Source organism: Artemia sp. Qi Xiang Cuo, chromosome 7, assembly GCF_049724085.1.
Source record: "Artemia sp. Qi Xiang Cuo chromosome 7, ASM4972408v1, whole genome shotgun sequence".
Lineage (NCBI taxonomy): Eukaryota > Metazoa > Arthropoda > Branchiopoda > Anostraca > Artemiidae > Artemia > Artemia sp. Qi Xiang Cuo.
The window spans coordinates 79,256,982-79,275,484 of NC_142800.1; the positions used below are offsets into that span (position 1 = coordinate 79,256,982).

Here is an 18,503-nt window from a genome sequence, read left to right on the forward strand (position 1 = left end):
TTCCTTTAGGATAACTTAATCCCCCGAAGTCCCCGGGGGGAGGGCTGAAAGTTATGAACTTTACCCAATGGTAACATATAGTAGCCTATTCGTTATTGGGAAGTATATAGACGTTTTCAGGGGGGATTTTTTCTGGTAGGTGGGGGGGAGGGGGTCGGGGGTTATGTGGGAGGATCTTTCTATGAAGGAAGTTTTCATGGGAGAAGAGAAATGGCTATGAAGGGGGCACTGGATTTCCCAGCATTATTAAAGAAAAAGATCAGAAATTAAGTAAAAACAACAAGTTTCCAACTGATTTCAACTGATCAACTGATTGTGATTAAGGGGTTATTTTTAAAGAATTGGAAAAAAAATTTGAACTTTAGCTGAAAGAGCGAGGTATTGACTAGACGGCGAACCCCTAGTAGTAGTACTTTCATAATAGCTATTTATTCTAAATAGCGGTCTTTGTGATTAAGGGGTCATTTTAAAGAATTGGAACAAAATTTGAACTTTAGCTTAAAGAGCGAGGTATTGACTAGGGGGCGAGCCCCCTAATATACGTATTAAAAATCTATGAATATAGAAGTTCGTTACGTAACTTAATTCGTAAGTTACGTATATTTGTTACTAATAAAAACGTTCGTAAATAAAATTAAACAAGTTTCGAGAAAGCCATTTAAACAAATAAAAGTAAAATTAATATACAAAATTTTGTTTTAATTATTCATGTACGGTGAGCCAAAATCAAAACCTTCATTAATTCAAAAACGTTCAAAAATTAAATAAAAAAGACAAGTTTTTTTTTTAACTGAAAGTAAGGAACGACGTTAAAACTTAAAAACGAACAGAAATTATTCCGTTTATGAAGGGGGCTGTCCTCAACACCTCGCTCTTTACGCTGAAGTTTGACTTTCTCACAACTCTATTATTTTTTAACAATAAAAAAAACTTTAGCGTAAAGAGCGAAGCGTTGAGGAGGGGACAGCCCCCTTGATATACGGAATAATGGCAGAATAATGGTCATGGTCTAAAATATGATAACTATGTCTTTTAGGATGACTTAATCCCCCGAAGTCCCCGGAGGGAGGGCTGAAAGTTATGAACTTTACCCAATGTTAACATGAAGCATTGGTTATTGGGAAGTATACAGAAGTTTTCAGGGGAGATTTTTTCTGGTAGTGGGGGGGGGGGAAGTCGAGGGCTATGTGGGAGGATCTTTCCACGAAGAAAGTTTTCATGGGGGAAGGGACATTACTTTGAAGGGGGCGCCGAATTTCCCAGTATTATTTTAAAAAAAAGATCAGAAATTAAATATAAAAAAACAAGTTTTTCAACTGAAAGTAAGCAGCAACATCGAAACTTTAAACGAACAGAAAATATTACGTATATGATTGGGCTAACCCCTAGTCAGTACCTCGCTCTTTAAGCCAAAGATTTTTTAGTACTTTCATAAGAGCTATTTATTCTAAATAACGGCCTTTGGGATTAAGGGGCCATTTTTAAATAATTGGAACAAAATTTGAACTTTAGCGTAAAGTGCGAGGTATTGAAAAGGGGTCAAACCCCCTGATATACGTAATAAAAATATACGAATATAGAAATTCATAATGTAAGTTAATTCGTAAGTTATGTGTATTTATTACTAATAAAAACGTTAGTAAAAAAAATTAAACAATTATCGCGAAAGCCATTAAACCAAATAAAAGCAAAATTAGTATGCAAATTTTGTTTCAATATTTCATGTACGGTGAGCCAAAATCAAAATCTGCATTAATTCAAAAGCGTTCAAAAATTAAATAAAAAAACAAGTTTTTTTAACTGAAAGTAAGGAACGACGTTAAAAATTAAAACGAACAGAAATTATTCCGTATATGAAAGGGGCTCCCCCCTCCTCAACGCCTCGATCTTTACGCTAATGTTGACTTTCTCACAACTCTATTTTTTTAAACAATAAAAAACTTTAGCGTAAAGAGCGAGGCGTTGAGGAGGGGGCAGCCCCTTTCATATACGGAATAATTTCTGTTCGTTTTAAGTTTTAACGTCGTTCTTTACTTCCAGTTAAAAGAAAACTTTTTTTTTTTTATTTAATCCCTGAAAAACTAGGGTGGAAAACGGCTTCTTTTTTAATTAGTTACTTAAAAAGGAAACTTGAACTTCGACTATGTCTTTCAATGGGCCCTCTTTCGATATGCTATGGCCAGTAGTTTGATACCTTCCATATAATATCCTCAAATACGTTGAATCTTGTTCTACTTTTCTACATTTTTCTCAGGGTTACCCTCCTTATTGGGAGTGTCTTCCCCTTTTTCTAAAATTCAGCGTTTTTTTTTTTTAAATAATGGCTTGTGACCGGCTATATTAAACTTCCTAACTAGAATGACCATTAAATTCAGATCTTGCTTATACATAAATTGTTATCAAACTTCCGTTGTTTAGAGTTTCGGTTTCTATTGACAAAGATTCATTATTGTCCTTCCTTTAAAGTTTTTATCTTATGCCCCGCTTAAAGGAGTGTGAGCCTGTTGGAACCTATGGGAGTATGATTCCATGGGAGTGTGAGCCTATTATTTATGCATTTTCAGTTCATATTTTAGAGACAAAACAACTATTGCCACCAGGTCGTTGAAAATATACTGGAGGACCTTTTCCCATGGATAGGGTTTGGACATTAATAGAGCTTGGACTTTAAAAATTAAAGGTGACAAATATATATATATATATATATATATATATATATATATATATATATATATATATATATATATATATATATATATATATATATATATATATATATATATATATATATATATATATATATATATATATATATATATATATATATATATATATATATATATATATATATATATATATATATATATATATATATATATATATATATATATATACCATTTAACGAATTCGCAAGTATGACGAGCCTCCATAATACTGTTGACGTTGACAGTTCAAGATTTTTTTTTTTTTTTTTTTTTTTTTTTTTTTTTTTTTTTTTTTTACTTCATCGAGTATAATTCGTTTTTTTGTTTTTAATGCAGCCTATGCTGGATATGGCATTGGTGTCTTTGAAGTCGTATGGAATGATCATCGTAACCTCATCTTCTCGTAAACAGCATTTGTTTATTAAAGTAATTTGATTGGTGAATATAAAGCCATCTAAATGGGAAAGTATACATGGGTCTACATAATTTCAGACAGGGGAGGTAGTGAAATTCCCCCTTGATGGGTCTGAAGACCACCCCCTGGAAAATTTGCTCTTTAATAACAAAGTTTTTCGTATTTTGACTCCTCCCTTAAGGACAAATCCTTGGCCCTGGATTTCTTTCACTATTGCTATTGTTTTACTTCTTTAAAAGACTACGTAGAATCGTCAGCCTTTGTTATGTACAACTAAATGTACTATGTGCATATTCATGCCTGCTGATCGTGAGGAGAATGGAAGACTTTTCCCCTCTTTAGTATCGACCTGAAAAGTTTCCTACTTGTATTTTTTATCCTCCCCGAAAAAAATAATGTGACGCATCCCTCCCCTGGGGATGGATTAAATCATGTGCGCTCCTGTTACCGTGTTACCTTAACCGTGCATACACACTGACATTTATAGAGTAGCCTAATACAGAATCTTAAGTTGGGAAATTTTAAGTCAGAGTATATACTAATTTAGTACCATAAAACAACTATCTTCGTGACTTATTAATTCCCGTTAGGACTGTAATTGCACAACTTTCCGGTTCTAAATGAATAAAACTTGCAACTTTTTTTTTAGATGCACGATTAACCCATAGTATTCAAAGAGTTGAGAATTCACATCTGTTTTAATGAACACACAATCAAACACTAGATTCTAAAAGAAAGCATAGCCATGGGATAATCTCATGCATAATTTTTTTGCCAAAAAAGATGACATTACTTTTTTGATTTGTTCAATACGTGATTAAATGGTTAGATACGTGGTTTAAATCGTTGTTCATAAATTACCGAACGTTACTAATTATTATTGATATTACAGTAATTTTAACGTGATTGGTACTACCGTAAGTGATAACCCTGTATATTTTCAGCCAGATAGTCGACCTCACGAGTAAAAGTCACTTAATACTATAAATGATTCAATGCGTGGAGAAATATTTCCAGTTCAAAGTGACTCACGGTTTTCTTCTTTTTTTGTTTTTATCGTATAACGAACACCCTAGTCTGAAGCCACTCCGTTTAACATTCCTGGTTTTCATTTAGATAATTGGATGTATGATAAAATCTTGGATTGGTACCGCTGATGTGCCTACAAATTATCAGCCATATCTGGTACATAGTCGAATTGATCATTGAAAAGAGGTTGAATCAATATGCTACTATTACTACTACTGCTTCTACTAGGTTACCACTATTGCTACTGTTACTAATATGACTAAAAACCTCATTGTAGCCCCAATTCGCCTGAGGCCAACCCAGCTCTGCGTGCTCCCCCTTCAACCCGATCTTTTCCAAAGTATCATCTTTATACCGTTAAATTACAATTCCCTTTAAATCCGTTCTTATGACCTCTTCCCACTCTATCTTGGGATGACAAGCTTTTTCTTTGGCCCTGATGGATGGCTTAAAATCACAATGTTTGGCAAACTATCATCCTTCATCCGTAAAAAGGCTGTCAAACCATCTAAGCTTTGCTGTCATTTCATCCCTAGAAAGTCGATCGAACCGCATTTTTCTTTCAGATTATTGGTTGGTATACGGTAAGTCAAATGAATACCTTAAACTATCCTTAGACAATTCCTCTGGAAAAGTCTCATCATATTCTCCTGGAAAGTTCACCCCCGAAAATTTTCTCTCCATGAAAATCCACCCGAATAACAAAATTCCCCCTCCCAAATAAATGTCTTAGCATCCCAATAACAAATGGTATACGTAAACAATGAACAAATTTTATAATTTAAAAACTTATCTCCAGGGGCTGGGGGGATCCTTTTATCTCCAAAGGTATAGTTTTCAGACCTTTCAACTATAGTGAACAAAATGGTTATCTCAAAATTTCGATCGGAAAATTTCGGAGAAAAAAGGGGTGGTTAAGGGGGCTAGTTGCCCTCCAATCTTTTTGGTCACTTAACAAGGGCACTAGAACTTTCAGTTTTCGTTAGAACGACTCCCCTCCCAATTTCCTAGGACCATTTGGTTCGACACGATCACCCTTGGAAAAATAACAATCAAAAACAAATAAACCCGTATCCGTGATCTTTGTTCTGAAAAAAAAAAAAAACAACAACAAAATTTCACGTTTTTCTGCAGGTAGGAGCTTGAAACCTCTATAGTAGGGTTTTCTGATATGCTGAATCTTATGGTGTAATTTTGATCAAGATTCTTTCAGTTTTAGGGAATATTTATTTTTCGAAAATCAGACAGATTTTCTCAGGTTCGTAAGCTTTGGTAAATTCCACTAAACTTAATGAATATTATATATTTGGAATCGGTATAATAGTCCAATTCTTTTTATATGTCTATTCATATCAAAATTCCGTTTTTAGAATTTTGGTTACTTTTGAGCCGCGTAGCTCCTTACTTACAGTTTGTTACGACGAACTGTTTGAAAAATTACCCACGGAAGTGAAGTGACCACTTGATTGATTTTTGTATTACTTAATATCTTCTTTGTACCCTCACCCATTCCTAGTCTAAGCGATGTAGTCTTCTTAACATTAATTTTCAAACCTGTTCTTGCACCCTGAACTCTCAAAACCTCCAAAGTTCTTTCACTTTGCTTACATTTTTATTAAGAACCCTCAAATCATCAGCGTAGCTTAGGTATGGATTCAGCTTTTGATCAGCTTTTGATTAAGCTTACCCTCTTCAACCTAGTCATATTATAAGTCACCCTCCCCTCAACATTCCGTGAAAGTTTAAGCCTGATTCTCCAAGCTATTCTCGAGGTAATGCAGATACGCTACTCTGATAACCAGACAACACATTTAGTCTTTGGATTTACCAATATAAGAGCATCTTGCTTATCGAACAACCAAGATCAAATATGGCCCCCTTTTCTGCTAAGACCTATCTGTGAATAATTGGTAATCTACATTATATAGGGGCATTGCATGATTATGGCTGTGGGTATAAAGTCGACCCAATGGGCATACTTATTAGTCTTTTCGAGTTTTTTTTTTGCAAAATAAATATCTTGAATTTTAACCTAGTACAATGGGGGTTACGGTGTGACCGGGTAGCAGAAATCGGCTAGGTAGGGAGGCTCTATCACCTCAATCGCTTTTGGTCCTTTTGTCTATCAGTTTACAATCGAATAAGCTTCCTCCCGTGTTTTTACGGTAACCCCTTCCAAATGATTTGGCCGAGTACCAAAAGCTTTTCGGAATTATTTTTGGATCCCCTAACTCCCCCCCCCCCGCGATCCAGCATCAAGCAACTCCCCCTTTTCTATTATTAATTAAAATAAAAGTTTTCCACAAAATAAGTTTTTCAAAAAAAAGTGAAGAACTCTATTAAACCAAAAATGAACAAAAATAGAATCAAATAATCTACCAAGCATACAACTACCACAAATCAGTATCAATGAATAAATGAAACCCAAAACGAACAGAAATTAAAATAAATAACAGAACCCAACTCAAAACGAGGAGAAATTAATGTGAGTAGGGTTCTAAACCCCTATGCTTTCTAAAAGCTAGAATATAATTTGTACTTTACTGAAAAAATTACAATGAATTTACTGAAAAAAATGTGTATTGTCAGTCTAATATACATATGCTGATATTTACTCCTTAAAATCTTAATTAATTTTGATTTCTTAATGTTATAAAAATTGAAACATTTAAAAGAATTTTTCGGTAAAGTACAAATTATATTCTGGCTTTTAGAAAGCATGGGGTTTAGAACCCTACTCATATTAATTTCTGCTCGTTTTGAGTTTGACTCTGTTATTTATTTTAATTTCTGTTTGTTTTGGGTTTAATTAATTTGTTGATGCTGATTTGTGGTAGTTGTATATTTGGTAGATTATTTGATTATATTTTGTTCATTTTTTGGCTTAATGGAGTTCTTCATTTTTATTTAGTTATTTTGTGGAAAAAGTTTTTTTTTAATTAGTTTCTGTTGGTTTTATGTTGACATAGTCTTTTTCAGGGAAAAAGACTGGGCCTCTTCTAAAGTTAGACAACCATCCCTTCCATAAAAACCTTAAATACCCCCTGGGCATAACTTACAACCCTTGCCCCTAATCTCTGGGATCTGTTAAAACTCCAAAAGCCTTGTTATATGATATTTGGACTATTTTTGATAGAATGTCTATTTCAAAATTTCTATTAGATGCATTTCGGGGTAATACGATGTGTGTGTGGGGGGGGGGATAGCTACCATCCGATCACTTTGACTCTTAAAAAGAGGACTAGAGTGTCTGACTACCGATCCAATGAGTCCCCTCCGAAGTTTATATGACCATGCTTTCTATAAGAACCTTTTATGCCCCCCGGCCATAACTTACAACCCTTGCCCTGAGGGCTGGGAGGATTTGTTATCCTCAAAGACATAATTTCCAGACATTTCAAATACGTCGAACAAAATGGCTATCTCAAAATTTTTATTGGAGGTGTTTGGGGAAATGATGGGCGTGGTGAAATGATCTGATCACTTTTGACTAGTACAAAAGACACTAGTCATCTCAGTTTCCAATCGAATGAGCCCTTTTTGAAGCTTCTATGACAGAGCTTTCTATAAAAACCTTATATGCCCCAAGGGCATAACTTACGACCCTTGTTCTGTGGGCTATGGGTTGAGGGTTGTCATCCTCAAAGACATAATTTCCAGACCTTGCAACTACGTTGAATAAAATAGCCACATCAAAATATTAATCAAAAATATATTTGGGAAATAATGGGCGTGAGGGGGGGGGGGGGGTGATTCTCCTTCCGATTAGTTTCGACTGCTGAAAAGGACAATAGCCCTCTCAATTTCAATCTAATGAACCGTTTTTGAAGTTTCTACGACAACGTTTTCTATAAAAACATTATTCCCCCAGTGTATAACTTACAGCCTTAGCCCTGAGGGCTGTGGGGGGGGGGGTGTCTTACTCAAAGATATAATTTTCAGACTGTACAATTACGTTCAACAAAATGGCTATATCAAAATGTTGATCGGAAGTGTCTGAGAAATGATGGGCGTGGGGAGGGCATTCGGCCTCCGATCGCTTTTGACTATTAATAAGGGTACCATCCGTCTCATTCCCCAATTGAATGAGCCCTTTTTGAACTTTTTACTATAACGCTTTCTATAAAAAAAAAACTTATATGCCCCCAGGGCATAACTTACAACCTTTGCCCAGGGAGCTGTGGGGGGGTTGTCATCCTCAAAGACATAATTTCCGGAATTTTCAACTACGTTGAAAAAAGTGGCTATCTGAAAATTTAGATTGAATGTGTTCGGGGAAATGGTTGGTGTGAGATGGGGTTTAGTTGCCCTCCAATCACTTTCGACTATTGAAAAGGGCACAAGCCCTTTCAATTTTCAATCGAATGAGCCCTTTTTGAAGTTTCTACAACAACGCTTTCTATAAAAAAAAAACCTTATATGCCCCCAGGGCAGAATTCACAACCCTTGCCCTGAGGGCGGTGGGGGGAGTGTCCTCCTCAAAGACATAATTTTCCAGATCTTTCTGGAAATTATTTGGGGCTGTGGAGGGTTTGTCATCCTCAAAGACAGAATTTCCGGAAATTATCTGGGGCTGTGGGGGTTTCTCATCCTCAAAGACATAATTCCCGGAACTTTCAACTACGTTGAGCAAAATGACTACCTCAAAATTTTGATTTGGTGTGTTTGGGGAAATGGTTGGCGTGAGAGGGGGGTTAGTTGCCCTCCAATCACTTTCTACTTTTAAAAAGGGCACTATTCCTTTCAAATTCCAATTGAATGAGCCCTTTTTGAAGTTTCTACGACAAGTATATCTATAAACCTTGTATGCACCCAGGGTATAACTTAAAACCCTTGCCCTGAGGGGTGTTGGAGGTTTGTCATCTTCAAAGCCATAATTTCTAGAACTTGAAACTGCATTAAACAAAATGGCTATTTTAAAATTTTGACTGGATGTGTTTGGGGAAATGGTGGGCGTGAGAGGGGGATTAGTTGCCCTCCAATCCCTCTCGACTATTAAAAAGGGCACTAGCCCTGTCGAATATCATCCTCAAAGACCTAATTTCCAGAACTTTAAACTACGTTGAACAGAATGGCTCTTTCAGAATTTTGATTGTATGTTTTTGGGGAAATGGTGAGCGTGAGAGGGGGGTTAGTTGCCCTCCAATCACTTTCGACTATTAAAGATGGTACTAGCCCTTTCAGTTTTAAATCGAATGAGTTCTTTTTTTAGTTTCTACAACAAGGCTATCTATAAAAACCTTATATACCTCAGGGCATAAATTACAACCCTTGCCCTGAGGGCTCTGGGGGAGGGGGGTTGTCATCCTCAAAGAGATAATTTCCAGAACTTTCAACTACGTTGAAAAATGGCTATCTCAAAATTTTGGTTGGATGTGTTTGGGGAAATGCTGGTTGTGAGAGGGGGGTTAGTTGCCCTCCCATCACTTTCAACTATTAAAAACGGCACTAGCCCTTTCAATTTCCAATCAAATGAGCCCTTTTTGAAGTTTCTACAATAACACTATCTATAAAAACCTTATATGCCCCTAGGGCATAACTTACAACCTTTACCCTGAGGGTTGTGGGGGTTTGTCATCCTCAAAGACGTAATTTCCAGAAATTCCAATTATGTCGAAAAAATGGCTATCTCAAAATTTTCATTGGATGTGTTTGGGGAAATGGTGGGCGTGAAAGGGGGGTTAGTTGCTCTATAATCACTTTTGACTATTAAAAAGGGCACTAGCCCTCTGAATTTCCAATCAAATGAGCCCTTTTTGAAGTTTCTACGACAACCCTTTCTGTAAAAACTTTATATGGCCCTAGGGCATAACTTACAATCCTTGTCCTGAGGGCTCTGAGGGGGCTATCATCTTCAAAAACCTAATTTCCAGAACTTTCAACTACGTTGAACAAAATCGATATCTCAAAATTTTCATTGCTTGTGTTTGGGGAAATGGTGGGCTTGAGAGGGAAGTTAGTTGCCCTCCAGTCACTTTCGACTATTAAGAAGGGCACTAGCCCTTTTCATTTCCAATCGAATGAGCCCTTTTTGAAGTTTCTACGACAACTCTTTCTATAAAAACCTTATATGCCCCCCCAGGGCATAACTTACAACCCTTGCCCTGAGGTCTGTGGGGGGAGTGTCCTCCTCAAAGACATGATTTCCAGATCTTTTAACTATGTTGAACAAAATAGCTATCTCAAAATTTTGATTGGACGTGTTTGGGGAAATGGTGGGTAGGGAAGGGGTGTTAGTTGCCTTCCAATCACTTTCGCCAATTAAAAAGGGTATAGGCCCTTCCAATTTCCAGTCAAATGAGCCCTTTTCGAAGTTTCTACGACAACCCTTTCGATATGAAGTGCCCTGGTATAAATAAAGAAACGAACAAATAAATAATACATTGTGCCAACATCGTTCTTTACTTAGGCAACGCTATTGCGCTGCCTATTATAAACTTTAAAGACAAAATTCCACGAAATAAGTTTTTCAAAGAAAAGTAAAAAGGCATGTCAAACCAAAGACGAGAAGAAATGAAGTCAAATAATAAGTCAAGCGTAAAACAAACACAAATCACCATCAATAAATAAACGAAATAAAAAATGAACACAAATTACATTAAAAACAAATTACCGAAAACTGGAGTAGGGTCACCCCCTCCCCCTCTCCTAAGCTTTCTAAAGACAAGAATGCTTTACTGAAAACAGAATACATTTTTAACGTTGCCTTTTTTAAAACTTTAATTAATCCAATATTGCTGAGACTTTCAGAAATTAATGTCAGTATATAATAAACTGTCAATCTACATTCATTAGTTCTTTTCAGTAATCTAGATTAATATGGTGATTTTCTTTCTTTTTCTGTTGGTGTTATGACAAATAAAAACACACAGCTCAAAACAATAAGTGTTTTCAGTGAAGCGCAATGACGTTCAGAGTCTTGCCTCCAGGGTTTAATGATTGTTTATCATTGGGTGTTATATATATTTAGCATAATTAAATATAAATTTTATCAAAGCCTCAAGTTTGTGCACTTAACAATAACTATGAATTATTTTAACTATGTAATTATTATAAAGTGATTTCAAAGAGAAAACAAGAAACTAGTTCCCTCTATTTCAGGGGTAAGAATGTTCTTTAAATTTATTGGTTTACGTCTATGATGGATTTTAGTAAGCCAATGAAATTCCCTTAAATACCAAGGACAGTGAAAATGAAGCCTGACTGTTTGAATTTGTTATGTGGAAATGTACACAACTATATGCATCTTTAAAAAAATATGAAAATCGAGCATTCACTTTGCAATAAAAAACCACCTGTGTATACAACTATGAATATCATAGTAGAAGCGGACGCCAAATACAAAAAGGAAAAAATATGCGTAAAAAATCACCGAAATATAAGCCTAAAAAATATGGCGTCAAACAGCTTAAGAAGATGTAACTTTTCTTTGAATGTGTTGTTGTCTCTTGGAAGCAACGGATTATTAATGTTTAATTTTTGTTGATGAAAAGTGTTGCCAAATTTAACTAATTAGTTTTATTTAGTTATTTGCTCGATTCATCGTGGCAACAGTGACGAGAATGTGATACACCCTAAAATATTCATAAATTTGAAACAATCAAAAGAATCAATCTTAAAAAATTGTGGTTTTCAGGTATTGGTCCTGGGGTCTTTTTTTCTTTTTTTGTGCCCTTGTTTCTGCGTAGTGATACAGAGCTTTCTTTTACTTTCAGGTCGTTGTCTGTGCCAATTCTATAAATTCAAACATGATATGGGTAGGCTATGCTTCAGGGATAGTTGAAGTTCACCACTACAATGTAGATGCACAAAAAGGAGATTTGTCCATTAGAAAATCATCAGTAATTGTTGGAAATCACCGGAGTCCTGTCGTTTCTATTTCTCTTTGTAAGGAATTCGGAGTTGCGGTCATTGGATCCGTGGATAGAACCATTTTGATTTGGGATCTTCAACGGTATTTTTATTTCATGAATTTTCTTCCACTCTAGGAAATACCATTCCTTGATACACCATTTCCCAGTTTAGTTTGTAAGAGCTGAAATTTATTCAGCTTTAAAGGTATTTTTTAAAGGTGATTTAAGCTTTAAAAGTTATTAAATACTATGCGTTATTAGCTTTAGAAAATTTTGAGTTGCAGCAAAAATACACCCAAAAAGTTCGACGATCTAGATGAAAATTGCACGATTAAGTTTAGCATAACAAAAACCCCTAGAGCAGACGCTTCAACTATCTATCTAAAAAATACGTAGTTTTGTATTTTTCCCGAGAAGGATGATAGAATAGAATTTATTTGCGCTAAAAGCCCATAGGCCATGGCAAAAAAAATATAAAACAAAGAACGATTACTCATAAATTGTACAAATCCCAAAATAATCCTACAAAAACCTAGCTCTATGACTCATCGTGAGACGAAGGAATCTTGCCGAATTTCTGACCCCCATAAAACACTCATCGGCACACACTCTCATTAATCACTTAAATTCAAAATTCCCGCTTCCAAACACTTCAAATCTCCAATCACTCAGCTCCTCACATTCACACATCAAGTGATATACACTCTCATTTAAACCTCCGCACATAGGACAAAAATAAGGAGCAACCTTTGGCCTTTCCTTCCTGATAAACTTTTTTCTTTGGCCCAGTGGCAAACTGTCAGCCCTCATTTCAATTACTAACTTATTTCATTTTTATTATTTGATTCATTTTTATTTCATTTTTATTCAAACCCTTTATTTCATTTATTTCATTTTTATACAGACTTTCATTTTTTATTTCATTTTTATTCAAACCCACCTTAAAAAATAAAGCTTCGCCCCAAATCTTTTTCGACCGACAATAGAGACCCAGTGAATTTGAAAGCGAGCGCTGGGCCTGCCATGCCTGTATTTTTTGGCCCTGAAAAATCCTTTCAACTAATCCACTTACTTGGTTCCTCATATACTCAAGCCCTAAATAGTCCCCCACATATGACTTACTCAAAACTGATCTAATATACTCATAACTTGGTACGGCCATCCCCTACCTACAACATTTCAAAATAAGCCGCAAAAGTTTTCAATGTGAAAAAGTAAAAAAAAATCGAAAAGCCGAAAAAAATATGCTTTCAGGGGTAATGATGTGTGTAGACGCATCTTATTATATGAGTTGTTCCCCGCGGTTCAGGGAGGCTGTATTTGTTCATTAAACTGTTTTTCTAGTAGATAGAAGTAAAGAAGGGGCTAGATACTCCAAAAATTGGGCCCGTTCTTGTCTTTCTTTACCAAGTGTCATTATTTAATAGGCAAATATGCAAAGCTCAATGGTGTATCAGACACGGTCCATGACGTCAAATTTAACATTCAAACAAGCTTCTGATTGTTCATCAAGTTCAATCTATTTCACCTGTGATGGCTCACGAAAATGATATTTTTTAAAAAGAAATAGTGTCGTGTGAAGTTACTGGAAAAGGCCTAAGCATGTATATCAGGGTTGCCACCTGTAGCACGAAGGCGCTACTTTAGCACTATTACAGTCAATTCTCTGATTGTAGACCAAAAATCGCTGTGTAGCGCGCAAATTTGGGCAACTGTAGTACTTTAGGAGCTGACCGTGGAGCAACCCTGATCTGGATGTTAGATTTGTATAGAAGGCTAAATAAGAAAGGATTTTTGAGACTCGGTTTCGTTTTTCCCGTTATAAAAATATTTCGCCTTTTAATTAATTAATTTTAGTCCCGAAATATTTCCTACTTTTACGGGCCTCGAAGTCTTAGTAGGGATCAACGTTATTCATTTGTCAGTTACTTATTATGGATGGATCTTATCTTTAAAAAAAGAATGAAGACAGAAACTTGCATGGTTCCTATTCAGTGTTCTTTCCAAATATAGTGATTCGCACCTGCGAAACACTATAAATTTTGAAAATAACTTTTAAAAATTCTAAAATACGCATTTATATTATTCCAAAAAGCGCTTCACTTTACTTTACCCCGCCCCCTAATGGTCAAATATATAGCCCAAATTTTATAATCTCAATTCATACTTTTCCGTTACTTTATTTCACGTACGTCGCTTGTTTTCCGTTAAATTTAGTTGCTGATCAGCAGTGGCGTAATTTCGACAAAATCCTGCGGGGGGGGGGTCAAATTTGGAGTCAATTTCTCAAAATCAAGTGAAAATGACAGTGAAAACGGAAAATTTATACATATATTATCATAAAGGCAAAGATATACTAAACATAACTGACCTGTTTCTCTGGATACTTGAATTATGCAGGTTTATCTTAGTTTTGACAAGATTTTTTGCAGAAACTAAATTTCAACTGAATAAGAAACTGAAGTCTGGGGGGGGGTGGACTTGGCTCTGGAGAGGGCAGTTGCCTCCCCTGCTCCATAGCAAATTACGCCCCTGCATACGAGTTCAACTAATCTTTCTAGGTGGAGACTAGGGCCTGATAAGCATAAGCGTTCGCAAGGTTTGGTTTGGGATTCAGTACGAGGGTTCTCGTTCCCGTTTCTAGTGAGCCCAAAAGAGAGACCTTTACTCCTCACAGGGGTGGAGGGACGTAACATTCTACTAGTAGATTAGTCCGATTACTAGAATGACCAGCGCAACGGTGCACCGAGGGCCCAGGGTACCTAGCCGTTCTGTTCAAAACAGTCAAAAGATCTAGTAACTATATCTACGGTGACAGCATTACCCCCCCCCCCCCACAGCTAGTTTATGTTCTTTTTTAATTGTTCTTGAAAATAGTGTGTTATTGATTTTATAAAAAGAGAGGGCTTTCCAGAGCCGCCTTATTTTGGTGAAGATAAAAGGAAAGAGTAAAGAACGCGGCAGAAGGACTGCTACCAATGCTAAAATGTGAGCATCCTTAGTTTACAGTATGGGGGTATCCGCTTTTAATCCAATGGTGTATTTTTAATTTCGATCTGCTACCTCTTTTTGAAATTCTCAGAACAATGTCTTGGTATTTGCAAATTACTTTGGTTGACAACTTTTGTCACTAACAACTTTGTTAGAAAACACGTTTTTTAATCTTCATTTACTACGGTTTGCTTTTGAGGTTTGCTTTTTACTTGGCAACAGCTGCTGCTGCAACCATGATTAGATACTGAATACAGAATAATTTTTCTGATATTTCATGTTACTTTAAAAGCAGGTGTGCAATTTGTTATGGGGCAGAGGGGGAACTTCCCCTCTCAGATCTTGGTTTTGCCCCCCCCTCCTAATCATGTCATAACTAAGATAAGCTTGCATAATTACAGAAACAGGTCAGTATTCTTTTGTATATCTTTACCTTTGTGGCAATATATGGGTAATTTTTTTAATTTCCACTGTCATTTTCACTTGATTTGGGAAAATTTGCTCCAACCTTGCTCCCCCCCCCCCGCCCCCAAGGATTTTTACGAAATTATGCCACTTTTTAAAAGTAACATTTTTTCGTGTAGAAAATTTCTGCATAACTTCATCTTGGTTTGGTTCTCGTTCGTCCGAACTTTGAATGAGTCAGCGTATTTACTATAGGACATACTAGGGCTGTATCCAGGAATTTTTCCGGGGGGGGGTGTACAAAAAACGCATCAAAAAGTTGTTTATATTCATTTTTGTTATGTTTTTACGAGTCGGAAAAACATTTTGTCCCCCCTTCCCTCCCTGGATACGGCCATGGAGCAAAACGTATTCGATTTCTTAGCCTGAGGGTGTAAAGTGGGGTTACGTAAAACAGAAGAAACAAAGTAAAAAATTAATTTGTTGCATAATTAAACATTAAATCAACGATTCATATTAGAAAGCTGCAAAGTTTGGAATACAGAAAATAAAAAAGAGCTACAATTTGAATTAAATTTCGATTTTGTCGCTTTTAGCCATGCCCTGCAAGAATCCGAAATGTTTTAAATTTCATCGCACGTGAAAGTCTCCCCTGAAAATTCCCTCCAGAAAAATCAACTATCGCTGAAAATTCTCCTCTGAAAATTTCCCGCGGACAATTCCACCTTTAAAATTCTCCTTAGCCTAATTTCATTTGAAAAAAGACTTGTTTTCTATAAAATTTCTGATCAGAAACTCATGCCAAAAATTTCCCTCCGTCAAAATTTCTCCGGAAATCCTCCACTCCCCAATCGAACGTTTCTCTCGTGGGAATTCCCTCGTGAAGATTTCTTTAATAGAAAAATCCTCCATGGAGAATTTTTCCTGCAGCAAATCCACCCCAAGCATTAAAGTACCCCACCCAATTCCAACCCTTCTGAAAATTTTCTCAGGAACATCTCCACGCGTAAGATTGAGTCGCCAAAGAAAATTTTGCATAGGAATTCCGGCAAATTTCTTACGTGTAAAATTTCCCCTGAAAATTTCATCTCCGAAAACTTCCCTCCTATGGAAAACTCCCCCCGCCCCTGAAAATGTCTGTCTACTTCCCAATAAGAAATATTCAGTCTAAACAATGGGCGAGTTTCATAATTTGCAGTCCTTTCCCCGGAGGGTCTTGGGGGTCGTGTCATCCCCACATAATTATTGGACCTTTTAACCATGCTGAACAAAATGGCTATCTCAGAATTTTTATCGGACGACATGGTACAAAAAGGGGTGGAGAAGCCTAGTTCCTCTCCAGTCTTTTGGTCACTTGAAAAGAGCTCTACAGCTTTTGATTTCCGTCGAATGAGCCCCCTTCCAACCTGTTAAGGCCCTTGATTTGATACATTCCCCTAGCAAAAAAACAAACAAATAAAGACTCATCTGACATCTTTCTTCTGGTAAAAACTACAAAATTCCATATTTCTGCATATGGGAGGTTGAAACCTCTACAGTATGGTTTTCTGATGCGATGAATCTGATGGTGCAATTCTTATCTAAGATTACTTGACTCTTTCCGTCATTGAGGGTGTTAAACTTGGTTTTTTGGGTGTTAAAATGATTTTTACATTTTTTGAAACAGTATAAAAAGCTAATTCTTTTTATGTTTCCATTTTTATTTCAAATTTCTGTTTTTTATAGTTCGATTACTGTTGACCGAGTCGCTCCTTACTTACTAGTCCTTACAACGAACTGTTTGATATGACTCGATACATTTCTTTGAAAAAAAAACTTAATTTTTTGGAAACCTTTATTTTAGTAATAGGTTTTAAGAAAGAAATATAAGAAGAGTAATAAATAAGTGACTGAATAATATTGAGAAGGGCAGGTCGTAAGTTTTTGTAAGTGATTCACACGAAGTTCTTGCGATAAAAAAAAACCGTTATGTTGATAATAATATCGCCCCTGCCAATGTATTTTTTCCTGAAAATTAGGCTAGGAGCTTAATATGAATTCCCTAAATATGGGGATTTGGGTTGATACAAAAAAAAAAAAAAAAAAAAAAAAAAAAAAAAAAAAAACGCTCTTTACAGTTTGAATAAATTATTTTCGGAATTTACCAGTATTGCCTAAAGCCAATGGATATAATTCTAAAGAACAAGGTTCAATCAAAAGACTTTTTAAAGTAAAACTAACTTAAACTTTAAAACTGGCAAAAAACTCTTGCCACATGATTCACTCTCTGCCAGCCCTGAACGGAGCGCTAATGAATGACGCAACAGTTCATTGGAAATTGGGAGGGGGTAAGTTTAAATAAAATGACAAAAATAGCTGAACTCTGTGAAAAATACAAAAGCTCTAGACTACGATTGAAAATATTGAGATTCCAGGGTACACACTTTGATGTCCCATGCCCTTACAAACTCCTTTGTAAGTGCTTGGATCACGCCGACTAGGTTTTTATTTTTTTTTTATTTTTTTTTTTTTATTTTTAGTTTTTTGCAGTATTTCGTATATAAGTTCCCTACAGCCCGTCACAAACCCCACAACAGAGGTATCAAGCTCTTATATATGAAAATATTAAATACCGGATTTTCTGCCGAGAATAATCACGGATAACTGTTTTGTTTTTTTGTTTTCTGTTTTTCAATGTTCATTAATTATTAATATTTTTTAGTTTCCTTTTGAGGAGAAATTGAAGGTAGTGAATTTTTAAGTAACAAAAAATTATCAAGTCACCGCAAAGTGCTGACTTTGCGCCGCACTGATTGCTACCTAGTCATTTGCGCCGCAAAACAACAAATTTGTCCTGAATAGGAACAAAATACTACCGAGCGGAAGTTGTGAAATATAGAATTGGTTTAGAACTATCAAGAGCTAATTTTTTCTATACTACCACGCTTCATTGAATTTCATCTCCCGGTTCCAGAGGCAAAACACCAAACAATGATGCATTTTTACTTAAACATATATGTTTTCAATGCGCAAAGAACTGCTATTGTACGCCGTTTATTTAGTAAAACTTACGGTTATACAATATTGGCTTAGTTACGTACCATATATTAGATTGGAATACATTGG

At 35.8% G+C, this 18,503-nt stretch overlaps 1 protein-coding gene across 2 annotated transcripts in view; it reads left to right on the forward strand.

Moving 5' to 3' along the window:
* The window catches only part of mv (lysosomal-trafficking regulator mauve), a 329,493-nt gene that overhangs the window by 282,687 nt on the left and 28,303 nt on the right, over positions 1–18,503 (forward strand). For both annotated transcript variants that reach the window (XM_089092605.1, XM_089092607.1), the window contains exon 36: positions 11,865–12,103. In XM_089092605.1, the coding sequence (XP_088948731.1) occupies positions 11,865–12,103 (239 nt within the window). The remainder of the gene's footprint in view (positions 1–11,864; positions 12,104–18,503) is intronic.